At 39.9% G+C, this 23,309-nt stretch overlaps 1 protein-coding gene across 1 annotated transcript in view; it reads right to left on the minus strand.

The window, feature by feature from the left end:
* MYO10 (myosin X) overlaps positions 1–23,309 on the minus strand; it is a 162,740-nt gene that overhangs the window by 12,198 nt on the left and 127,233 nt on the right. Inside the window, 13 exon segments of the mRNA XM_066186412.1 lie at positions 31–225; positions 675–817; positions 2,344–2,399; positions 3,177–3,270; positions 6,625–6,720; positions 8,948–9,191; positions 10,456–10,579; positions 11,795–12,697; positions 13,132–13,171; positions 13,477–13,686; positions 14,622–14,728; positions 17,815–17,929; positions 18,077–18,201. Of these exon segments, the coding sequence (XP_066042509.1) occupies positions 31–225; positions 675–817; positions 2,344–2,399; positions 3,177–3,270; positions 6,625–6,720; positions 8,948–9,191; positions 10,456–10,579; positions 11,795–12,697; positions 13,132–13,171; positions 13,477–13,686; positions 14,622–14,728; positions 17,815–17,929; positions 18,077–18,201 (2,452 nt within the window).

A 23,309-nucleotide genomic window follows, 5' to 3' on the forward strand; every position in this document is an offset into this window, starting at 1 on the left:
AGGCATACTTGAACAAGAGCAAACAATTACCCGTCTCTTTGAAGATTTTTTCATCAGGTGGGACCACTGAGCAGAGGCTGTTCAGGACCAGTGTACCCAATTTCAAAGCATTTTTCTCCGAACTCTTGTAGTAATCCAAAGAGTTGTGCGTCAAAACAAACCAACGCTTCTTTAGTTTTAATGAGGACATCTTTGGGTTGTTCTTTACTTCCTTGTGTAGCCACCCTATTAAGGACACAATTTGAATCACGCTTCTTTTTCTTGAATGGAGCTGGACAAAAGTAGCTTGCTAAAAGTTAGCTGTATATTTTCAACAGCAGCAAAAACATTATGTGAATTGATAAGCTCACATATGAAACAACACAGAGTAAAATTCTCAAACAATGAAATTATATAGATAAAATTATTATGAAAACCTTTCAATTTTGATGTTTCACTAGAAGAATTATCTTGTCAACTTACAAAAAAAAATTTTGTCATCATTACAGTGTTTTCTTACATGGCACAGCAAGAATATAAGTTCAGTTGTATTAATTTATGAGTGAAGTCCACCACACAAAGATGAGGCTGCAACACTAATCATGTTGGCATATTACCCACATTGTATTGTGGGAACAATCTCTTCAAAGCATAATGGATGTCATTTACTTTTTACTGCCCCACTCGGTTCTTACCCCTCACAATGAATTCTTGTCCCTCCACTCTAGTGTCCCCCTTTGACCTCTGGAGCAGGGTTATCCAGTGATGCATCTCTTCTGGAGTGTCAGCATTACAGTGAAGAACACGATTAGCAGTGATGATCACAAATGAATTGGGTCTATGAAAATAAATGACAGTTGAAACCGCCTTTATAATCAGCATACATACTGTTTATCTCACTCTCCATAACCATATAAAAACTGCCCATTGTTTGCATTTTCTATCCAGACAAATATTGTCCACCTCTAATGCATTATTTACTTATCACCTAAAGAAAAATATTAAGCATTTGAAAAGATTCAGTTATGTTACATTCGCACCAAAATGCATGGACTATGAATGGTGGGAAAGTTCACATTAAATTGCAACTTGTCATATCTCAAAATAAATCTGTGGTGAGAAAAACTTCCAAACTTTAATCAGCTTTGCATGTGAATCAGAACTGTTTCAGGGTGAGATCTATTTAGAGTGTCTGCTTCAGTCAGTAGCTACATTAACTAAAATAAACTACAGTATACAAAGGTCTATAGTAAAGCAGTGTGTGAACATGGATTCTTTTATTTTTAATGCAGTGCAACCCAATTCACAGAGAATACAATCTATTTTTAATGAGAGTCTGGCTTTTACCCAATTCTACACCAGGATTCACTGAAGCATGAAGAACTAGCCCAAGAGAAGTGTGCTGATGGCTCTCTGGATCAGACAGGCAGGTTCCTCAGCCTACAACGCTTGCTTTAACCCTTTACCATTTATTTTTTCATCTGGAGCAAACCCCCAAAACATAACATAAAATCCCCCCACAAGACTAAAAAATCCAACTGAAAAATGCTTACAAGATAAATGCTTAACTTATTGCATTAACTTAATGCAGAAGAAACGCTAATTTAAAATTGTGAAAGCTCGGACATTTGTGTTGTATTGTTTAGGAAACCTGGACTTGTAAATTCACTATTACTTCTGGTATGAGCGTTTTGGCAGGCCAAGAACAAAGCACTAACTTAAAACCAGCTGGTTTACACATGTACATAGTGAGGAGGAACTGGAGTGAATCCCTACAGTTCAAATAACACCTACATCCAGTAACCTTATAAACCAGTTGTAGTCTGAATCCAAATTGCTTTTTATTTCCCTAAACACCATTAGTATCTCAAGAACTAAGAATAACCCAACATTTTTGTTGTTCTTATGCTGCGCTGTCTTCTTTCTTATAAGACATTTTTATTCTGGGGAAATAATTTTCATCCCTGAAGAATACAAAATTCATGAAGGAGATGCTGAACAGAAAAAAAAATAATTTTCTGCCTACTACATTATTAAGGAACTCAAAAATTGGCTGTTCTTTTTTTCAGGAGCATTACTTGTATAAATGAAAGAAATATTTAATCTTCCAGTTTTGGATCACTTTAGAAACTAAGAGTTCAGGTATGAAGCAGTGTCACAGAAATTATTGAAGCCCCCCCAAAATGCACCATCATTCCTATTACATGTTTTAACATGTGGTGTTTAGTGCTATGAAAAGGGAGGCAATAGTGAATCACTTTAATACATGGTTGGCCAGTAGAGTATAGGGACTAAAGTGTGAAGTGTCTGATTTTGGCTAGAGACAGAAGAAAAAGAAAGTCACCAGGCATGGTTCTGACTTACCTATCTGGATTGTCAGCAGCACAGACAGAATCAATTAGTCCTACATCGAGTGTACCCTATAAACAAATACCCAACCAGAAAATGAGGAAGACATTCACTATTACATTACTCACAGTACTCTTCTGAGAGAAGGAGAAAGAAACAGCAGCTTTGATCAAGCAAAATGAACTGCAGGTTTGGGCATCAGTTTCTCTTAAACATTAAAACTGCTGAGAGGAAAACTAAGAGACTTTGATGAATAGATCCAGTAAAAGATTATTTGTAGTTAGGATGGAGGCAGCTAAAAACCTGCTCTTTTCTATGCTTCCAAACATGCTTGAATTTTTCACTGAAAACTGCCATCTCAATATAAATGGCATCCTCTCAAAACAAACTTCTAAAGCCATTAAACAGAAGCTTTTGTTTTCATTTGCTTGATATTAGGTTCCAAATGTATTTTATTAATTACCAATGTATGCTGTACAGAATGATAAATGCAGGATCAGAGAAATCTCAGATTTTTAACTCCTGGGTTTTAATTTACTCATTAACAGTACCTTTGCAAAATTTCAAAATCAAGCATTCACTGTGATGTGATAGGGAAGTGGACCAGAAAAAAACACCCCCAAAACTAACAGTCATTTTTCACCATGGTGAATGATGGGAGAAGAGTCAGAAGTCACACTTTCTCCTTGTACAGCTACAGGACCAAAGACACAGAAGTATCTAGCCAGTGTCACAGCTACCACCACATTTAAACACAGTATGTTGTGACTCTCAGAAGCTGTGGTCACCACAGTGCCCCTGTTTTCTAAAAACACTTGGTTTGAAAAGTTCTTCAGATTTAGACTTACCACAGCATTCTGTGGATTTGCCTGCTCATCATGCATCTCCCGGATCTCTTGCTCTGTGGACGCATGGACTTGACTCAGTACACTGAACCACTGGCTGGGGAGAGAAAGGCAGCAGTGTAAGTAAAATTTTGGCTCTGCACAAGCCTTCTGTCACCTTTGTTCTGCAGACATCTAGCAGGTTCTGCAGGTTTTTGAAATTGCTTAGGATTCCTTTTGTCAACAGGCATAAAAGCAGCAAGGCTTTATGTCAGTTCAGGTAACACTGGGTGCAAGCAAGTCCCTCCAGATCTCCCATCCAAGCTGGTGTCATACCCTTCTCCCTGACAAAAAGTACCTTGTACATTAAGTGGGATCTCTGAAAAACTGCTGTAAGCACACTGAAACATCTGAATGCTTGGAGAGTCTTTACAACACATTTCACATGTTTCATCTGGAGTACAATACATAGCTAGCTACACACAAAGCCTTTAATGGGAATCCCAACCTTCAGATTATAAATTGTGCTGCATCGATAGCATGACTGGTAGTAATTTCTTACAGTCACACTTCTGCAAAGACCACCCAAAATCCATTGAGTTCTCTGCAGAAACACAGCTGAGAGGGGAAAAAAGAATAACCCCCCCAAGCAAATACCTCTACAGTTTTTTTTTCTCTATAGAGCACTGAAAAATCCAGCTGCTGGAAGGAAGAGCAAATTTTTGCCACTCCCATGGAACTGTATATATCCACAACAGGAAAAGTGGCAGACAGGTTTCCAGTGCTTCAGCCCCTAGTCCTGAGCAGCAATTGCAGATGGATTTAATTCCAACCACACCCTCTGCTTCTGGGAAACCTCTAGCCTTCTGGCACTTGTATATGATAAAGCTCAACTGCTCTAAGGAATCCCACTGAAATCTAAGGGCAGATCTTGGCCTGTTCAACAGGTTCCTGAATGCCATTCTTTGAGATATGAATTTACCATTCTAATGAAAACCACCTGGGGCCAAGTTTTCAAAGGGCTCAAAAGCCAAGCCTTTAAAACAGACTTCTCACTTTCCTGCAGTGTCTCCTCTGTCACCAGGGGGTTGAGCAAACACTCAACCTACTGCAAAACTACTGGACTTAAATATGAAGTCATCTTTTCTGCGATTGCTTTTAGTCACAGAAGTTTTGCCTAGGACACTGAAGAGCTGCCACCTTAACTTCAGCATTCAGAAACCAACTGTTCCCCCAAAATGTAGATTTCTGGAAACTGAACTGCTAAAATAGCTTGAGAAAAAATGTGTAGACTGTCAAACAGTACCATCGCTGCCATATCCTAAATTTTTTTATTGGCTCACGTTTTTATTAGAAACAGTGCAAGCGATGAAGAAAAACAAAGATTGAGAGTGCCAGACCATAAAGCAGATGAGAACATGTTTAGTTCTGATCCTTTTTTTAAGACTCAGAGACACCCACAGAGAGGTTGTACTTAACACTTTGCTGGATGTAAGGCAATGCCACAAAAAACAGAGAGAAGCTGTCATCTAGAGAGGAGGAATCAGTAGCTGAAGAAAAGCTGAAACTGAAGTAAAAAACTGAAGAAAACTAAGCCTTGCCTACCAAAAAATTCCCAAATTAAATTCAACTTTCCTTTCTAGGCTCAGGAATTGCAAATGTATTTAAAGTGAAACTTCTATTTTGATACAAAAAAAAAGACTTCATAGCACTGTATGCACATTGAGTGATAACTTATCAGTGGATTTTAATGAACAATTCAGAGTTTTCCTGATTTCATTTAATCTTTGTGTGAAAAATGAAAATGAAATGAATCATGGCACTTTGCAAAAGACAAAGACAGACTTTCTTTTCGCTTTCTTCCCTCTCAGGACCTCCTTTGTTTTCCAGCTGAGTCCCAGAACACAGAAATAGGGAAAAAGGCTAGGGATTTGAAAGGAACAAACCCTCAGCAGTGGCTGCCCACTGAAGCATTACTTCTTCAATAATAGTAACTCCTCTTCTGGGGGCCTGTGCCACGTTTTTCTTGGTTTTTCCCTTAATTTGAACAAAAAGCAACCTCAGATCCTGATCTAGCCCAGGTACAAATTTTTTTTTCAATTGCAGATGTGGATTAAACAGAGCCCAATGATTCATACTTCACTTTTCAAAATGCTTTGTTAACAAGGCTTTGACTTAAGCCTGTCTGCAAATCCTTACACATTTCCTCATTAAGTCTTCTGGGATGAGTGAGAAAAAAGAAACAGGAAATACACTGGCAAAAGGTAATTTAATCTGGATGGTTTGTTATTCATACTGTACACAACAAAAGTGTATAGTGTCTCCTCCTCCACCTTTAAGAAAGAAATGAAGGAGATGCATGGCAACAGACAAGTCTGTGTGCTGATAATTGCTTATTGGTCCCTAGGGCATGTACACAAGTCTGGCAGAAGCGACTTCAGCTAAGCATTCATTTTAAAATATGCTTACATCCCAAAAGAATCTTAACAGTAACTGCTAGGAAGCTCCTAAGTTATTTCATGTATAACTTTAAAGATATCTAAAAACATGAGGAGGGATTTTGCATTTCTACATCTGTACTCAGGGTCCTGTGATATAGGAAGGCATTCTACCTTTGCAAAGAACAGAACACAAAAGAACTTTGGAGGCTTCTCAGCAAAGTAGCTCAAGCGATGTTGACAAAGGCACGTTGTATTCTGGCCTTGGGGCAGCAAGACAATGGGTAATAAGCTCTTATTACTAAGTTAACTTTATTTAAATGCTTGATTTTTATAGGGAAGCATATTATTATCTTGCATGAATTGTAGCATGGAGATTTTTTGTTTTTTTTAAAGATGCTCTACAACTGATCTGACAAGTCAGACTTGCTCCTCACCCACCTGCCTTCCCCATGGTTAGATATGGATCCTTTAGCAACAAAATCAAGACCCTTTTAAAATATGCAGAAAGGGAAGCAGTCTCTTACACACTCCTCTTACATCAATATGCTTTTGCTCTAAAATACAGTGACTGCATTACAACTTCTATCTGAAAAAATTTTAGGTTCTGCTTAAACAAGCAGATCCCACCTCTAAGAATAATATGCTTCATTACAGGCAGACTACAGGGTCTCAGATATTGATTTGATCAATGCAGCTAAATACAGCAGAGGAATCCACAAGCCAAGGCTCAGTGGCTAACGACTGACTCTCTGCAGACAAACTGTATTTCAGAAAGCTGCTAGTAACACATGGGTAACAGCCAAATTCTAGGCAAATTTTCATTGGCAATCTGACTCTTCCCAGTAATTGTCTGCCACAAGGTTTTCTCCTCAGCAAGCCTTTCAAAAAGTGTGTTAAATGCAATGTGTTTAACACAGCCTGAATATTTTGTGACAGTAGTGAAACAAATTAGCGACAAGCTGATGTCAGAATGGCATAGAGTTAAACAGGAAAAGAAAAGGAAAAGAAGATAGGCCAAATGATTTTCATACCTTGCATCCTCAGGAGATTCAGCAATTAAGTGGTAGGTTCTATCACTCATGATTAGATCAATACCATTTTCTTTGCCTGTATTATCAACAATTTCTCTGAAAAAAAAGGAAAATACTAAGATTGAGCATTACAGATTATCAACATTTCGAAAATTCTGTTCTGCAGAGAAGCTCACAAACTACTGATACTTAAAACAACATCATCAGGTTCATTGCAAGACTCACAACATGATTTGTCAGACCCAGTATTAGTTTGCCAAACTAAAGCTGTGTTTTCTGCCTACAGAGTACAAATATTCAAACTGCCTTGAATGGTCACCAAAGTGACCATTCTGTTACCATTTTACCAAGAACTAAAGAAAAAACAAAGCATTATCAAACCCCAAGAGAGGCAAAGATAACTGAGGTAAGAAATGGATATATTTCTGAATGACTGCGTAACCAAGTGATTTGTGGAGTGCTAAAAAGAAAGCTGTTAAAGATTGAAAATTGAAAGCAAACAAAACTTGGATTAGTGATTCTGTGTGGTTGTGAGTCAGCATAAAGATAATTCCAAACATGACTTCCAGATAAAGCTAAGCACTCATCTGCTGAAAAATTACATATTTCTAATTTTTAGTTTGGACATCTAAGTATTGATAAAAAAAAAACAACTGTGAAGATTTTTAGCAATAATTAAAGTATGACATTAGATTTCCCTGTACCTTAAGAAATAAACTTAATTTCCTTTTTGCAGTTTTTCTGTATTTTTCTGAAGCTTACTATTTCTTTAATTGGCTATATTTCCTTATCAGCTATACTACTCTCATAAATCTCTGTCCTATAAAAAATATATGCAAGCTCTGCATATCAGACTCATGAGGACGATCTATCTGCTACCAATACAAAAAGCTGTAATTTTGTACTGTCTGATTCCTTTCCTCTCAGTAACAGTGTCCAGTAGAATACCTCCCTGATCTCTGCCTGAGATTTTTTAAATTGAACAGGGTCCCTAATAGAGAGTGGTGAACTACGTGAGTTGCACTATAGGTTAGGAATGCACTGAGTAAGTATTAACACTATCTAGAAAAGCTATTGTTTATTTCTTATGAAACACAGTTCTTTAAATACATGTACCCTTTCTTTTAGCTAATTTATACACAAATAGTCATAGACTGAACCTACAGTTCAAATGAGGTTCAGTAACCTTTGTCCAACAATTTTAAAGGTATGTGCAGCAAAGAACGTCTACAGGGCACAGCCAATGAAGTAATGAGGTAACAACAAAAAAGAATGATTGACTGAACATATTAGAAAAATATGCTAAATAAATGCTATGGTACAGGAGACAGAGTCAAATCTAGTCTTAACAAAAAAATATGGTAGGTTCTTCAGCTTCTGTTCAGAGATTTACTTGACTGCCAACAGCCCATTGGTTTTTCAGGAGCAAGTCAGGATTCTCACTGAAACTCGTTTCTGTTCTACTTGAAATCAGGCTGAAGCCAGGACTGCCAAAGAAAAGACTAATCAAAGATTTCAATTTCATTTAAGCTCTCTGTTAATATAACAAACAAATTGGATAGTTGCAGATTACAAGGCACAGAGTGGAATTGGGTGTTACTAGCCATTTCTGTTTCTCTCTACTTTGCATGAAAGTTTAGGTACACTTTATAGAGAAAAGAGACAAGTAATGTTAGCACATTCTAATTTTTAAATTAGGTAGATAATCCTAAATTGTTTAGAAGAAAAAATACCATCCAGTAGAAAACTTTTTTCTTCTGCATGCTTCAGGAAGCGTAAAATTCTTAGGCTTAAGAAACTTCAGTTAATAAGGCGTAAGTTATTAGGTTCAGTAATCTTGGTTTTTTAATGAATATATGCATTTTAAAGACTTTTCAACACTACCACAATTATTTAAAGCATGAAAAAAGATCTAAATACATACAGAAGATTCAGCTTTGACCCATGCGAACTTCAATATACTCAGGGCCTATTAATTCCACCCTCTTCATTCTGGGTTTGCCTGAAGCTACTTGGCAACATGCCCCAAATTGCCTTGGGAATCATTACAGACTAAGTAGGGCCTCTAGTCTGGGAGAAAGCATAGATGGGTTCATTACAGCAGCATTTTCTGAAGTATTTGGCACTGGCTTAGCTCTGGAGCATTCTCTTGACTTAAGAGAGAGCCAGCTAAGGACAACGCTTGCTTTCACTAACTTCACCACGCACACTCTCCTGCTTGCATTCACACAATTTGTAGGCAGGGCACTCAATTTCTTCCCAGACTGAGCCCCAAGTACTACTTAGAAGGAACCATGGCTAACATAAAACCATGTAAACCTACTTGGCAGTTCGGACATCCATGGCACCCTTTAGCTTTTCTTCACTGTCATTTTCAAAGTACATCAACCTGGATTGTCTGAGAACAAACCATCTTTTCTTCCAGTTCCTTCTGGAAAGTGTAGATGATCCACCTCCCTTTTTGTGAAGCCAACCCTGCTTAAGTGCTTCCTGCTTAGAACGAAACCACAGGAAAGTCTCATCTTTCAGGACACACCAGCGTCGCTTCCATGTGTTGATTAAGCCACCTGGCAAGAGAGACAAATGTGGGTTTACATGTAGTTAGAACAAACAGCTATATCATAAAACAGATGCTGTGAACAGCACCAAAACTGGAAGGTGCTGATCAACAACACTGCAGTTAAACTGAGTCTCTGCTGTAAGCCACAAAACCTCATTTTTGCATATCCTTATGGCCACAAATAATGCTGTCCATCTAAATACCCTTAAATTATAAATTGTAGTAGGTCTCTGTATGACAAAAATATATGTAACATACCTATAATTACATGCACATATACATATCTGGACAGTCTTGCTGCACATGAGAATCTGATCTTTAAGACAGCTTTCAATGTATTGAAGTGAGAATCTAAAAAAAATTTAGTGTAAGATCTTTCCTCTCTCCAGGTTATTATGAGGTAACGATGTTTTACTTGAAACCACAAAACCTGACAAAGCTGTGTTTGGAGTAAGAAATACCCCAGTGTGAGCTCAGCCACACCAAAGTGTGGTCATAGAGTAGACAATGTACCTTGCACTGGAGTTACAGCATGGTCATAAAAACCTTAACCAAACTGATGTGCTCCTGTCATCCCACAAAGACTGCTAGCTATGTCAGAAAGTAAAAGCCATGCTACTGTCAACTGCATTATTTTTCACACATACGTTGTGGTGTGTACACTCATGACTGTTCCTATTCCAGGAACATAAAGTATACTATAGTGATGAAATCATACAAGGATTCAGCTAGATTACAATTTGCCATCAATCATCAGAAGATAAACCCAAGAATTTTAAGCAGAGAACTCCTGTGTGTATTCTTTCAGTCTCTCACACCCCTTTGCTACATGTAACCTTTTCATGTCTTCCAGATCCAAACTGAAATTTGACTAAGGTAAGTAAAATTGGTCTGCAATGTAGAATGCTGTCTGTGTTACAAAGTTTTGAGAGCAGGAATTAGCTTTCCTCAAAATCTGGTACAATTTGACTTTGTGAGTTATTTTTCTGTATTTACACTAAATATTTCATTGTCTGCGAGCCAGTAAAGATGTAAGATGAAACAGAGGCAGCTAAAAATATTGATCTTTTTTTGCAGAGGGGAAAAATATTGCTAGATGTAAGCCACTGCAAGTAACTTAACTTGAGAACAGTTCAAATTCAACAAAGTCACTTTTCCATCACCCTTTGAAAAATAAGAAAATAGTTTAACTCTACAGGAATTGGAGTGTAACATACAATAAATATTTCTGGTTATGTTGTCTGTTTAGCAAATTCTGATTAATCCAGTACCTTTCATGTACAGAAAACTGTGAAAGTAGGGCAGGCTGACACAGCTATAGACTGAATCCCTCCGGTAGGAAAGTTCATCATCTGTATCAAACCTGGAGTCAAAATCTTCTTCACTGTCTTCAAACTACATAAGAAAGGAAAGAAAGGTCATGATCTCTCAGGAAAGAGTTTAGACTAAGTTGGTTTAGAAGGCTCCAGCTAAAGAATTTTATCATGTTGTGGAAGGACGTGATTCTGCATTGGTTTTCACCCAGCTTATCACAGTAAGTGGCAGCTTGAACTGTTTGATTACACAAATCTGTGTAAAAGGTTTGTAGAGCTCAGGAAAGTTTTCCCTTTGCAAGAGTATGGTCAGGGTAAGCTACCCTGTGCTACTTGATCCTATCACTGAAGTGCTGTGGGGAACAGCATAAAAAAGTTTTAAAAAAGAAACACTGCACAAGCTGTGGTACTAGCTTTCCTTCAAACCAGAAAGTCAGAATTTCTGTTCTGTATCTGACACACATCCAGAGTTGTGCAGCAGAAAGGCATCCTCAACAGAGACACTGAAAGTGTTTTTCTCTCAGGCAAGAACTGTCAACATATCCCAACATCCACAATGGCTCTTGTACTGCTTATCACAGCCTCAAATGTAGAAGATACTATATCGTTAAAGCTTTCCTTCTAAACAAGTCAGTGTTCCTGAAATACCTTTTCACTTTCCCAATCAGACAGTCTCACAGAAACACTGGGTGAGTGGTAGAGGAAATCATATTCTTTCAAAAATATTTGTAGAAGGAAACCCCACAGTATACTCAGTAAACAGCACTGAAAAATTTCTCTGCAGAATGTGTGTCTGCCTCAATAATTTAAACATTTTCTATTGCATGAACTTTACTGTCCAAATAGTCTCAAAATATACCTGACACGTCAGGGACTTCTGCAAGCATCTTATTCTTCAATATCTTGCAACTTGCATACATAAGTAAATTTGGTTTTCCTGAAATCAATTCCCCAACAAGCTGCCTGGTACCCCAACTCCAAACACATACACAGAGAAGAACTTCGCTGTGCACTGAGCTCCTCACCAAGTAACACACAGTGCTGCATTAAAGCAGTTAAAACCATACCTGTGCAGAAGCCCAGGACAGCAAACAGCATCTGAGCTGCCTCTGACGCTAATGCACTCACCCCAGAGGCATCTAGATGGCAACAGACCACTATTTCCATAGGCTCTCTGAGCAAATCAAGCTACACAGTGTTTTCTAAGAACAGCTAGAGTGAGTGTACAGCTGCACAGCAGGGGAAAAAATCTGAAAGCACCTATCAATTACTGGATAATAAAACCACTGCTACTCACAGAGGACTGAGCTCCCTCAGAGCTGAAGCGGTATGCTCCAGAGCTGTTGTACGTCCCCACTGAGCACCGGTAGTCTGGTGACCACTGGCTGCTGTGCGAGTTAGAGAAGGTCACGCTGCTGCCAGAAGTGATAGCACCGTCTTCGTAGTCATCCTGGTCATAATCATAGTCTCCATCAGGAGAAATAAGTTCCACGGAATTTGGGGGTCTGCAGGACACATTTTCTGGCATGCAGTAGGTGGATTCGCCGCTTGAAGAGTTGTGGAGACTCACTGTGTCATGGGCAGGAGGGATGACCATGGCGTCGCTGGCAGCAGGAATTGTTGGCACTACGGTATCGTTCATATAAGGATCCTCTTCTGAGGAATCATCGCTTGTTCTGATGCCACTGGTCCTTTGATCAGAGTGGCCATGCTCACTCGGGTTGGGCGAATCCTTAAATGCATCATCATCAGCTTCAAAGCCCTCATCTACCTCCTCCTCAGGATATGGCTGGCTGAAGTTAAAATTGGGCTTTTCACTGCAGGCATTTCCAGTCTGATCAGCCAGGTCAGCAGGATACCCACTGCCCACAGAGAGAGACTTCTCAATGTTTCGGACGCATTCGTCAATCTCATCAAAGTTCAGAGATTCCAGGAACTCCTGGGCTGCTCGACATGCCTCATCCTCAAGCCGCCTGAGCTCCTCATCCCGACGCTGCTGCAGCCTCTGTAACGAAGCCTCAGTCAAGGACAGCTCCTGCTGCTTCTTCACACGCTGCAGGTCTTCGATTTCTTTTTCCAGACGCAGGATTTCTTCCACCTGCCTGCTTTCTTTCTGCTTCTCCACCTCCCGCTTCAGCTCTGCCTCCTTCTGAGCTTTCTGAATGGCAGCCAGTTCCTGCTTCTTTCTCTCTTCTTCAGCCTGCATAAAAATAAAATGAAACAAAATAAAATCAAGTTAGGCTCCTAAACGCAAGCTTCTTTTTAAAAATTTAGTTTTAAAGCTCTAAGCTCCACCATGCTCATTAATTTAAAAGGAGCCCTATCTTCATATCAGCAAGAAATTAAAAGGAAAGAAAAATAAAAAATAATTAAAGCATGATTACATTTTCTCAGAGATAGCTGAGCAGAGGAAGTCCAAGTATGTGCAGAAAATTCAATCTTTGCCGGAAATTAAATGAAGCATCAGGTGAAGGAAATTTCCATGTAAACTATATTGAGTTTCCTCTGGCTTTATCTGCCAGCTCCTGTAATTAGTTTAGTTTTAATGCTACAGGTACCTTTTATTTTTTTTAATTGCTGGGTTGAGATACTCAAATAAACAGCGTGGCTGAAAGCATTAAGAATATCATTTACCTGCTGGGCAAGACGCTCTGCTTCTTGCCTTTGTCTTTCCCTAGAAGTGAGTGAAGAAAAAAAGTCAGTCAGTCAATCAAGCTCAACACAAGCTCATCACATTCCTTTGCTGTGGCAATAGCTCAGCTTACAGAGATCATCTGCCACCTGGAAAAGACAGCCAAAAATAAGATCATAACGAATATGTTTGTGCATATGAAACTACCATGATCGCTATATGCCTCTTTTAGCAAAAGCAGCAAAGGTTTCCAAAATCACTTGTTCAAGAATAGCCTGAAATAAAGGCTTTCAGACCAGCACCTAAAATGGCACAGGCAGGAGAGCGATATAAGCCAGTGACTGCACCTTTCTTCCTCCTCTTTTCTTCTCTCCTCCTCTTGTCTCCGCTTCTCCTCCAGTCGCTCCCTGTAAAGACGCCGAGCAAGCTGGCCTCGCCACTGCTTCTGAAGGACTGTGGCTGCTTTCTTCAGGCACAGGAACTTCCTCCTACCACTGAATGCTCTGTAGTTCTTCTGTATCACAACCACATAGTAGAGAACCTTTCTATACCGCTTTCTGGGGGGAGGAAAAAAAGGAAACAAATTTGTAATGAAACAGTTGTGAGGGATCTTGCCATGGTGACCTGCAACAGTGAGCCCATGACAGTTCCCCCACTGTTCACATTCTTCTCCCTTTGAGAAGCAAGATTCTCTCATTTCTTGACAGCACTGTGCGTGTCTTCGTTAAGAAAATGCACATCTTACATGATCTTATGTCCCTGCCAAGGAGATGCTAAAAAGACAGTTCTCTGTGTGTGCACACATGCAGAGAAAGCATATATATAGTCATCCCACATCTCTGAAAAGAAAGACCATGCATAGCAGGATAGCTGGCATTAAAAAAGGGACATTGTTTTTAAGTAACATACTGATCAGAATACAAGAACAGGACTAATGAGCACATGAAAAGGAATTACCTCATTATGAAAACAAGATTCCTTAAATTGTCCTCAACTGACTTGTAGAAAAAGCAGAGAAATAAATAGATGGGATGAACAAGTCCAACTAACACATAATGCATGAAGCCAGGTAAACATTAATCATTAGCATTAATCAGTAACATAATGTCTTGGTTCTCCAAGAACCAAATGTATTAGTTTTATTTTCCTTCTGTTATCTTACCATGAAGAAGCAAAGATAAATCAGGATCTCAGCTGGTGACTTGGGGCAGCCCCACTAGGTGCCATCCAAGAGTTCCTACCATGTCTCTAATGCCATGATACAATCAGATGGATACTGGCTGACCTCCAAATTTCTGTATTGTTCTATTCATTATATTAAAACAATTCAAACTTTGCATTGTTCATGGATATTTTCAGCTGCTATTTTCAAAAGCCACTTACAGGATTTGAATACCTGGCCCCTACGAAAAGTTGAGAATTGTGTCAGAAGGATTTACCTTCTTGACAACTCATCCATTTATTTCAAATCCTTACTCATGCAGTCACTTACCGGGCTGCATAACCCAAGATGTGTGCTCGAATGATCATTGCTGCCTTGGTAACTTCCACTTCTCGCTGTTTCTCCAGCTTGTGCTCTAAGGACTCCCGGAGAAACACCTGCATAAGAAAACTTCTGGCTTAACAAATTTTGGTGAGCATCATATTTAAGGAAGAGCCAGATCAGCCCAACCAGCAAGCCTCAGCTTTGAATTAAGAGAAAAATGTACTTTTTCCTCAGTAGAGAAGATAAAAACCAAAATGTAGTCCTCTTAAAAGAAAACACCTGCAAATGATCCTCTTTTGGATTTCAGTGGGAAGGGTCAGATTACTCTATTATAACTTTTAATTAGGAGCAGGATTTTTCCAAATGTAATTACTGGATTCATTAAACAGCCTTTCCCACCAGAGTAACACAAGCAAAAGAACCTGCAGGGCTTAGCATGTACTTTCTAATCGGAGGAGCAGAAATCTACTCTGATAATTTACCTTTTTCACAGGCACATCAGGCTCCACAACCCCTTACAAGGCCTGCTGCTTCCAAAGACATTGCTACAGGACTGCAAAAGGCAGAAATTAAGAGTGCCTTCAAAGCTCCCATTGACTCGACTGTGTGTTCCTGCCATTACATGGAGAGAGTCGCCGGGGCCAGACACTCCGCCAGAGCCAGCCACCCTCCCACAGACAGAATGCTTCCCAGGCTCTACTTCCAGCACTACCCTGAATCATTCACCTGCACTGCCTAGTGCCTCTCAGAGGCAGCTTTAGCACAAGGCATTGACATAAACTGAGCTAACACAGCCTAATTTGCCTTAAATGAGTAAAACTGCTTCTTCAGTCAAGCAGGGGCATGGGGGAGGCAGCTTGCCTTTTCCACCTGCCTTGACATCTGCTCTTTACCACACACTCACACAGTGGTGAGCTATCTGCTGTCAGCGCTTTTTCCAGCTCTTCTCAACTTTTCTTTTTTAAAGGCCAAGTATGCTGGTGTCAGATCTGGGTGACAACAGCCTGGCATGCTGCTGCCTAACACATGGGAAGCTGGAAATAGCCAGTTCAATGACACTTTGATTATTGTGGGATGGGAGCCAGGCTGCACACCACAACGTGGGGATGAGGAGAGCTCATGGACAGGATGGCCCTGCTAGGACAGGAGGGCTGCAAAGACACCTAAAAGCAGGAACACATCTTTGAAGTGCTGGATGTTTTCTCTTGATGTGAAAAAAAACCCCAAAACCCAAGCAAAAAATCCCTCATGCCCCCCCCAAAAAAAAACCCAAACAAAAAAAAAAAAACAACCTCGGGGGACTTTTGGGGGTGTTCACACGCAAAAGAAGCTGATTTTTCATCTGTGTTTACATGAAAAAAAGCCCATCATCAAAGCCAAAGCAGCACTCTCAAGGAGAGGAACAGTTGTGAGTTTTGAACAAAGCTAGAAAGGGACATTCTAGCACAAATTACCCAAGAAACAGGAATGGAAAAAGTCCCACAGACAGCTAGAAGTCCCAACATCAGAGCTGCTCCGGGCAGCTCTTTCATATGAAGTTTTCCCTCATGCAAAAAAGCCTTTTCCTTCATTCAGTGGGCAATCTTTCTTTGCTCTACACACAGCCTTTCAAAAACACAAGAAAATTCTTCAGAAAAGCATTCAGCTACTTCTGGAACAAAAATGGATGGTAAGCAGATACTAAGCTCAGGCTAATGCGTTTTCCTGACCAGGTGCATTGCAGCTTGAGATGTAAAAGACAAGGAAAAAAATCATACTGAAGCCAAATCATTGCGATGTCATTATCGTCCCTTTAAAATAATATAGGGACAGGATAGTGCCTCATCCCATGATCAGCCTGAAAGCAGTGTCCTCTTGTGCTCTTCTCCTGTTTGTTTATGCAGTCTCACAAATGCTCAGGCAGCTCCTGGGGGAGGATGAGCCCAGGCCACAGTAAGGGAAGTTACAACAGAGCTCTGGCTCCTGCCGAGATCCTGATAAAAACAATTTCTGATGAACATGTGTCCCTAAGATGCCAAAGCACTCTCCAGGGTCCATGCATAAATACTGTTCATATGCTGCATCTAAAATAGAATGGGATGCACAGCCCAGCTCTGCAGCTGAATAGCACTGTGGTATTTGTAAGCCATTGGCTACAAAAATGGGATGGAGGATGACACCAATTGCCATCAGAATATTTCAGATTCTTTCTTCTTTCTTACAGTGACTATAAAATGATTACAACAACTTTCCCAAAGCAAATCTAAGAGTTCTTAAGCATACAGGGGAAGAGAAGAAACCCTTCCAAACCATCCAGGTGTGGGGAGTAGAGGGGAAGGAAAGAGCATTTCCTACAGAGATCAATCAGATTTTACAAAATATATTTGCTACCTTATGGCACTGAAAAGCATTTTTAAAAAGGTTTGAACATTTAGGAGATCTCAAATCCTGGAATGGGGAATCTTCTCCTAAGTGCAATGCTTTCACATCATTTGCTGAAATCCAAGAGTGCAAATCACAAGCTGTTGTCTATAATTGAACTTGCAAAATGACCACGTAAAAACACCTGCATTGTTTTATTTCTCAAATTAAAATCTGATTCTTTAATGTATTCTACAATAATTTGATTTTTTTTCTTTAAAGAAAAAAAATGTGGGCAAAGTTCAGGTTGTCTGGTAGAACACATATCAAGGACTAATGTACCTCTGGAAAAGACTCTCAGACTAGGACACTTGGAGCTCAATTCTGCCATGTGAACACTGGCTAAAAGTTTCTGCCACAGAAGAGGTATTGGTTAGGTTGGTTTACTAGTATGAGTGGACCTCCCTGCAGAACAAAAGTGTTACCCTACATGTTCCATACTTCTGAAAATGAAAAAATCCAAATACGAGATTTTAAGTTCTGATCCTTACCAGTGGATCCTCACCTACCACTTGTGAGCAGTGACAGAAAATTGAGGTGGGCTCTTTCTTTCTCTGTGACTGAAATCACCAGTCAGTTTCTAAGTGCCTTAGACAGCACAACCAATAATTGTTCCTCAGCACAACCATTAATTGTTGCTTTTAGAGTTTCAAGAGCACCAACAGGCATGTGCAGCTTCTTTAAAGGCCAGAAGTAATTATCATTAGAACTACATGTCTGCAGCTGTGCAGTCTAAATCCTGTCCCCTCAGCTTTGGATATGCACCAGCACCACAATATGCACAGTCAGGTTATTTTACCTTATTTTTTCCAAGCTGCCATTCAGTGCTTGTGTTGTCATACATACGAAGTAAGACGGCACATTTCTCATTTAAATCTTCAGGGAGAGTTAAGTTTCTCATGAGGACTTTATACCTGGCAACCAAAAAATATTTGTTGCTTCATTTAAGAGATTAAGTTCTATTTTTGCCATATGATTCCTTTTACTTTTATTCCTCAACATGGGATTATTGACTTGGTACCCATGACTTACACTCAAAGTCCACAAGTCAGTGTGTTTACCTTTTATAAAAGTCTTGAAAGGGCCTCCGGACTGGGAAACCAGCCCTCCGAATCCTGACCGTCTCCAACATCCCAGAATAGCGCAGTTGGTTAAGCACCACTGTCTGATCGAACTGGTCTGGCATCTGAAATGAGCAGGTTCAAAACAACAATTTTAATAGCAATGGTTAGAGATGTCAGGGGAAATAAAGAAAGGCAAATCGCATGAATCTGAAATGAACAAAGCCTAATAACTAGATACATAATGTCTTAAAAGGTTATTAGTAGTTCTAAGCATATAAAAATATCTACAGAATGGAAAGCATGGGGTAATTAAAGAATGTAATTTCCACAGACAGAGCATTTATAGACATTTAATCTGATCAACTGTCTCTTGCCATTTCACATGTATTTGTAGGCTATTGCTGTGTAGGCAGAAACGACAGAAAGAAGCACAGGCAGCTAACAGGTCAACAGCTACAAGTTTGACTATTTTGTTTCTTCTGCAATTGAATTTAAAGATCCTGTAGAGGATCCCAAATGTTGAAAACACACAAATGCAAGCCATATGGATTTAATAAAAAACAAAACCAGAAGGGCAGAAAATATTCAAATTTTTGTGTATTGACAATTATCTGCTATGGATGAGGAGGAAAGTTTGCCAGTGGTACCTCAAATCTTAAATAAGCTGTATTTAAAAGAGTTTCTACTTACTGCTATTCTGAACAGTAGAAATATTCTCTTCTGTAAACAGACCCCCACCCCCCCGCTTATCTGAAGTAAGTTTCCCTTAGTTTGCCTGCAATTCTTTCAGCATTATTTTCCATTCAGAAAACAGATAACCCCACAGCCACTCAGTTATGAAAAGCTGTGAATACTGCTCAGTATGGTTCTGCCAGTGGGAACCTCAGGAATGCTCTCATCCCATCTGAGAAGCCCCTGAGTCACCTGTGTTTTCATCATGGTTTGAGGTAACCCAGACAGGGCCATGCAAAGCTGCTCAAGACAGCACTAATTGCTGCCTGGCAAAACACAGGCAGCCCCCATACGGAAATGCCACCACATGTAAACACACCATTTAATTCATCAGCATGAATTATCATCTTCCACTGTAACCCATTAGCTGACCCCCCTCCACAGCCATTTGCAGAGCTGGAGCACAGTGTTCAGTATTTTGCAAGTTCAGGGCGTGGGATCTCACAGATACAGTCAGTGGTTCACATAAAGATCTGAAGTTCTTCAGCTGACAGAAATGACAGCAAGATCAAGCCCTGGGAAACTGTCAGTGAGAGGACTGTCTTGGTATTTATTAACTGGCTTTAATCATGCCTCTTGTTCAACTTGGCAAACAAATTACTCCCCCAAATTTTAACTTGACAAATAAATTCAACTTAACAAATAAATCACATGCCCAAATTTTAACTTTTTATAAAAAAGTACCTTCAGGAAAGCACAGACTCAAAAGTTCACTTTAACTATCCAGTATAACCTTTTCCATCAGTGCCTTTATTCATGAAACAGAACGCTGTGTGCTATTGGTGACACCAGAGGGAAAAAAATTCTCTGTGAAAGATGTGAACAAACTCATCTTGCTCAACAATATGTTTCATTTGGATTTTGTCACCATGAGTAAAATCTCTATTTCAGTGAACACGCAGCATGAATGCATTCAGTGAGGGTATCAATATTGTCTTGGCCAACAGGGTTTCCTGTATGTGCCCACTGTATGGCATCCAAGTGTCAGGGAAACGGTGGCAAAGCTGCCCTTTGCATGTCCATGCCTGCCTCTTTCTGTGCAGGTGGCAGGGAATGGACACAGATGTACACACAGAAATTGTAAGGAAAGGTTTCTCTTTTCACTTTGTGTAACTCAAGGCTGATGCTTGCCACAAGCAGTAACAGCTCTTTTTTTTTTCTTTAACACTAAAATGGCTTTTAGTCTTTTTACCCCACCCAACCTTGCTGGCTCAAAAGGTGACATTTTTCTCAAGACTTGCAAACACAACAGTATATTTCGGTGTGAGGTGGGGAGGAGGATGCATGGATTCGAGTGGGGATACACCACAGCCAGGCAAAATGCTGGTGACATGACAGATGTGTCTCTCACTAGGCAGCCTCTCCCCCTGCAAGGGAGCAGCACCTGCTTTGAGAGACAGATGGCTGCTGTACCACCTAACCCTTTTATTGCCGCCTCCAGGCACTTAAGGAGCCAAAAGTCAGCACTACACCGGGCCAGAAAGCTCATGTTACTGTTTAAAAAAACCTTGAGTCACACAGGAGGAAGAAACATTTTGGTAACATTTTCCCCACTACAGAAGTTTAAAACAGCCCTGCTCTGTCACCAGAAGGTCGAAATCTCATACACATACCTAACTTCAAACACCTATATAAAAAAAATAAATATTACAAGAGATGTTACCATGCTATCAACACAGGACAACATGGAGATTATTGCAACTTTAATCAACCACTTTAAATGCCTACTCCATCACTTTACATTACTTGCTATTTTTAATTACTCACAGACACGAGGCATTAAATTGAAGGGTCACATCCTCCTGGTGTATCATTGGAATTACATCTGCAACAAGTGTGGCTGCTTTGAGTAAACTGAGGGTTGGTGATAAGAGATGTGCTGGACTCATCTCTTATGTTTTTCCCCCACACACAGCAGGGATAACCTTAAGCATAACTTCCAGCAGGACTCCTCACAATTAAAGAAATCAATTGTGGGAGCCTTTAGTGAACTGGCGTGCAAGAATTGCACATATCCCACTACTGAACTGCAGACACTTCTCAGACAGAGTGACAACCATCTTCACTTGAACATTGCTCGGTGCAGCAATGAGTTAAACCTGCAATAGTATCAAATCTCCATGCAAAGAGATCAAATCTCCAATCACCTGTGCAACTGGTGATCAGCATTCCCTCTTTACTGGTGCTCCTTCAGACATCCTGTGGTAAGCAAGCTAACTTTCCCATTGATACCAAAGTAATTCAGGACAGGACTCAGTTCTGGGGTCTGCTGAATTTCTACCAGTATTGCTGTTAAAGCTTGACTTGGTTCACAAGTAAACACTTGGAAAGCAATTGTATTCTCTAGGAAAAGTTTGGGTAGACAATAGAACAATGACTGATTTTAAAACAGTACATCTTCCACAGTAAAAATTTGAATTCATTCCTAAAACTCAGATTCTTGCAAAGTAAGATCAAATTTACAAGAGAGAAGGCAACAGAAAAGTCAACAGACAGCTTCCAAAATTGTCTCTGAGATACAATCAACTAAATTTTCAATAGACATTATCTTATCATGGAATGGCAGTGCTTAACCACTCCAGCACACAAAAATCACTGGACAATAGCAAGAATCGCATCAGTCAAGTCGTGTTAAGGCACTGAGCAATATCAACGTGAAATTAATAACTACAAGCCAGGTCTGTTCCACATGATAAGGGTGCTTTTTTTTTTTTTGGTGCAGACACAACTTGTAATTCATGATTTCCTGGATCCAAAAGTCCCCACTGAATTTGCACCAGACGGCATGAAAGCCAAGACTTTAATATGACCTGGAGTCTCAACTGGCGAGACTTTGGTTCCTTAAGCTGCTAAATGCTTGCTCTGATCTGTAGTGAGTCTCCCAAAGGGCAAAGCTTCTGCCTGAAATCACAATTAGAAGCATCCATTAGGACAGACATCTAACACCTACACATAATTTTAATAATAAAATAGTTCTTCAGATTACAGCCTGACTGAGCTTTAAGAAAAAAACACCATCCCCCTTCCTTGGACAGTACCCTTAGTGAAGACCCCACGGTCTGAATAACACAGAGAACACAACACTTATTTGTTCTGTGCATCATTTGCACAGAAATCCATTATCTGCTGAAACACAGAGCATACCTGACTTCACCCTCTGGAAATCCTTCTTCCTCCCTGAACTCCTGGCTGCCTCACCAGAGTACAGGCACAATAATGACAAATTACAGCAGCTTCACAGACTTCAGGCAGGCAGAAGGGAGTTCAGAGAGAGACTGGCAAGAGGGATAGGGGTGAGAGGAGAGAGGGGAAAAAAATCCCACTCCTTTGTTTCTAGATTTCTCTGTAAGAACTTGAGCAGAACTATGTCAGCTTTGCTACTGTCTTAAACTGTTGATTTCCCTGGCTTAGGAAAGTCTTTCGTGGAAGATACATGCAGAGAAAGAAAAGATGAAACAGATAATACGTAAAAAAGTAATTTTTAATATTTAAACACCAGTAGCTTTTTGCAATTTCTTAGTTTCTTTAAATCTGCTCTTTTAGTCCTAAAACAAAATCCTGGCAGTTTTACTCCAGAGAAAACCATCAGAAATTAAAAAGAGGTCAATCTTTCTCTGCTTTATAGGGGGTTTGAACTAGTTTTCACATACAAATGTGTATATTTTGTCAGAAATAGCAAGACTTACTAAGCCAGATGTTTCTGAAACAGTCCCCACAGTCTTCTGAATTCAGTCATCAGCTCCATGAGTCAAATCAAACTCCAGGCTTTCCTCACAGACAAGTTTGAAAAATATGACTAATTTCATTTCTAATATTTATAATCCAGCTGAACTGATATGAAGAATTCTGCATGCCCATTGCTTGCTTTTTTTAAACCAAATTATGCTCAGTGATTCTCATCCAAATGCACTGCTTGGCAGCCTTTACTGCTGTCAAGGATTCAAGCCAGTAACCTGAAAGAAGTGAAAGGGAAGTGCCCTTGCCTGCAATGGAAAAATGCTCTATAAAACCAGGACAGGCAGGGATAAGGCCTGTCAAACCAGGAGACTGCAGCTGCACTGCTGTGTGTATCATCCCCCTAGCTCCAACAAATCATTTTACCCCCTGCATTTCTAGTCATCATTTCTTCAGTCATTTGCACCAACAGCTTTGATGACAACCATTTATTCAACAGCTTTTTATCCTCAGAATTTATATGCTTCCAGCACAAGGAGCATTAAAACCTGTGCATGTCTTGCCCAAGGACCTGGAGCATCAGGCCTCACTCACCTAGAAGCCTATTTCAAAGAAAGAAACTCTCTACATTTTTCTCTAGCATGCAGCCAGCTCCAACTGGAACAGGTTTGGGCTGAAACGCAGACAAGTTTGATGCCTGCTTTGTTTTGGAAGGCATTCTCTTACCATCCCAGAGTACTTGTATCCAGATAAATACCATAAAAATAGAGGACAATAAAAACAAAGAACATGCCAGAGCTACTACTTATTTGGGATTTCTACT

The sequence above is a fragment of the Chamaea fasciata genome, unplaced genomic scaffold, assembly GCF_029207755.1.
Source record: "Chamaea fasciata isolate MVZ Bird 193981 ecotype frontalis unplaced genomic scaffold, bChaFas1.0.hap1 SCAF_1, whole genome shotgun sequence".
NCBI classification, from domain to species: domain Eukaryota; kingdom Metazoa; phylum Chordata; class Aves; order Passeriformes; family Sylviidae; genus Chamaea; species Chamaea fasciata.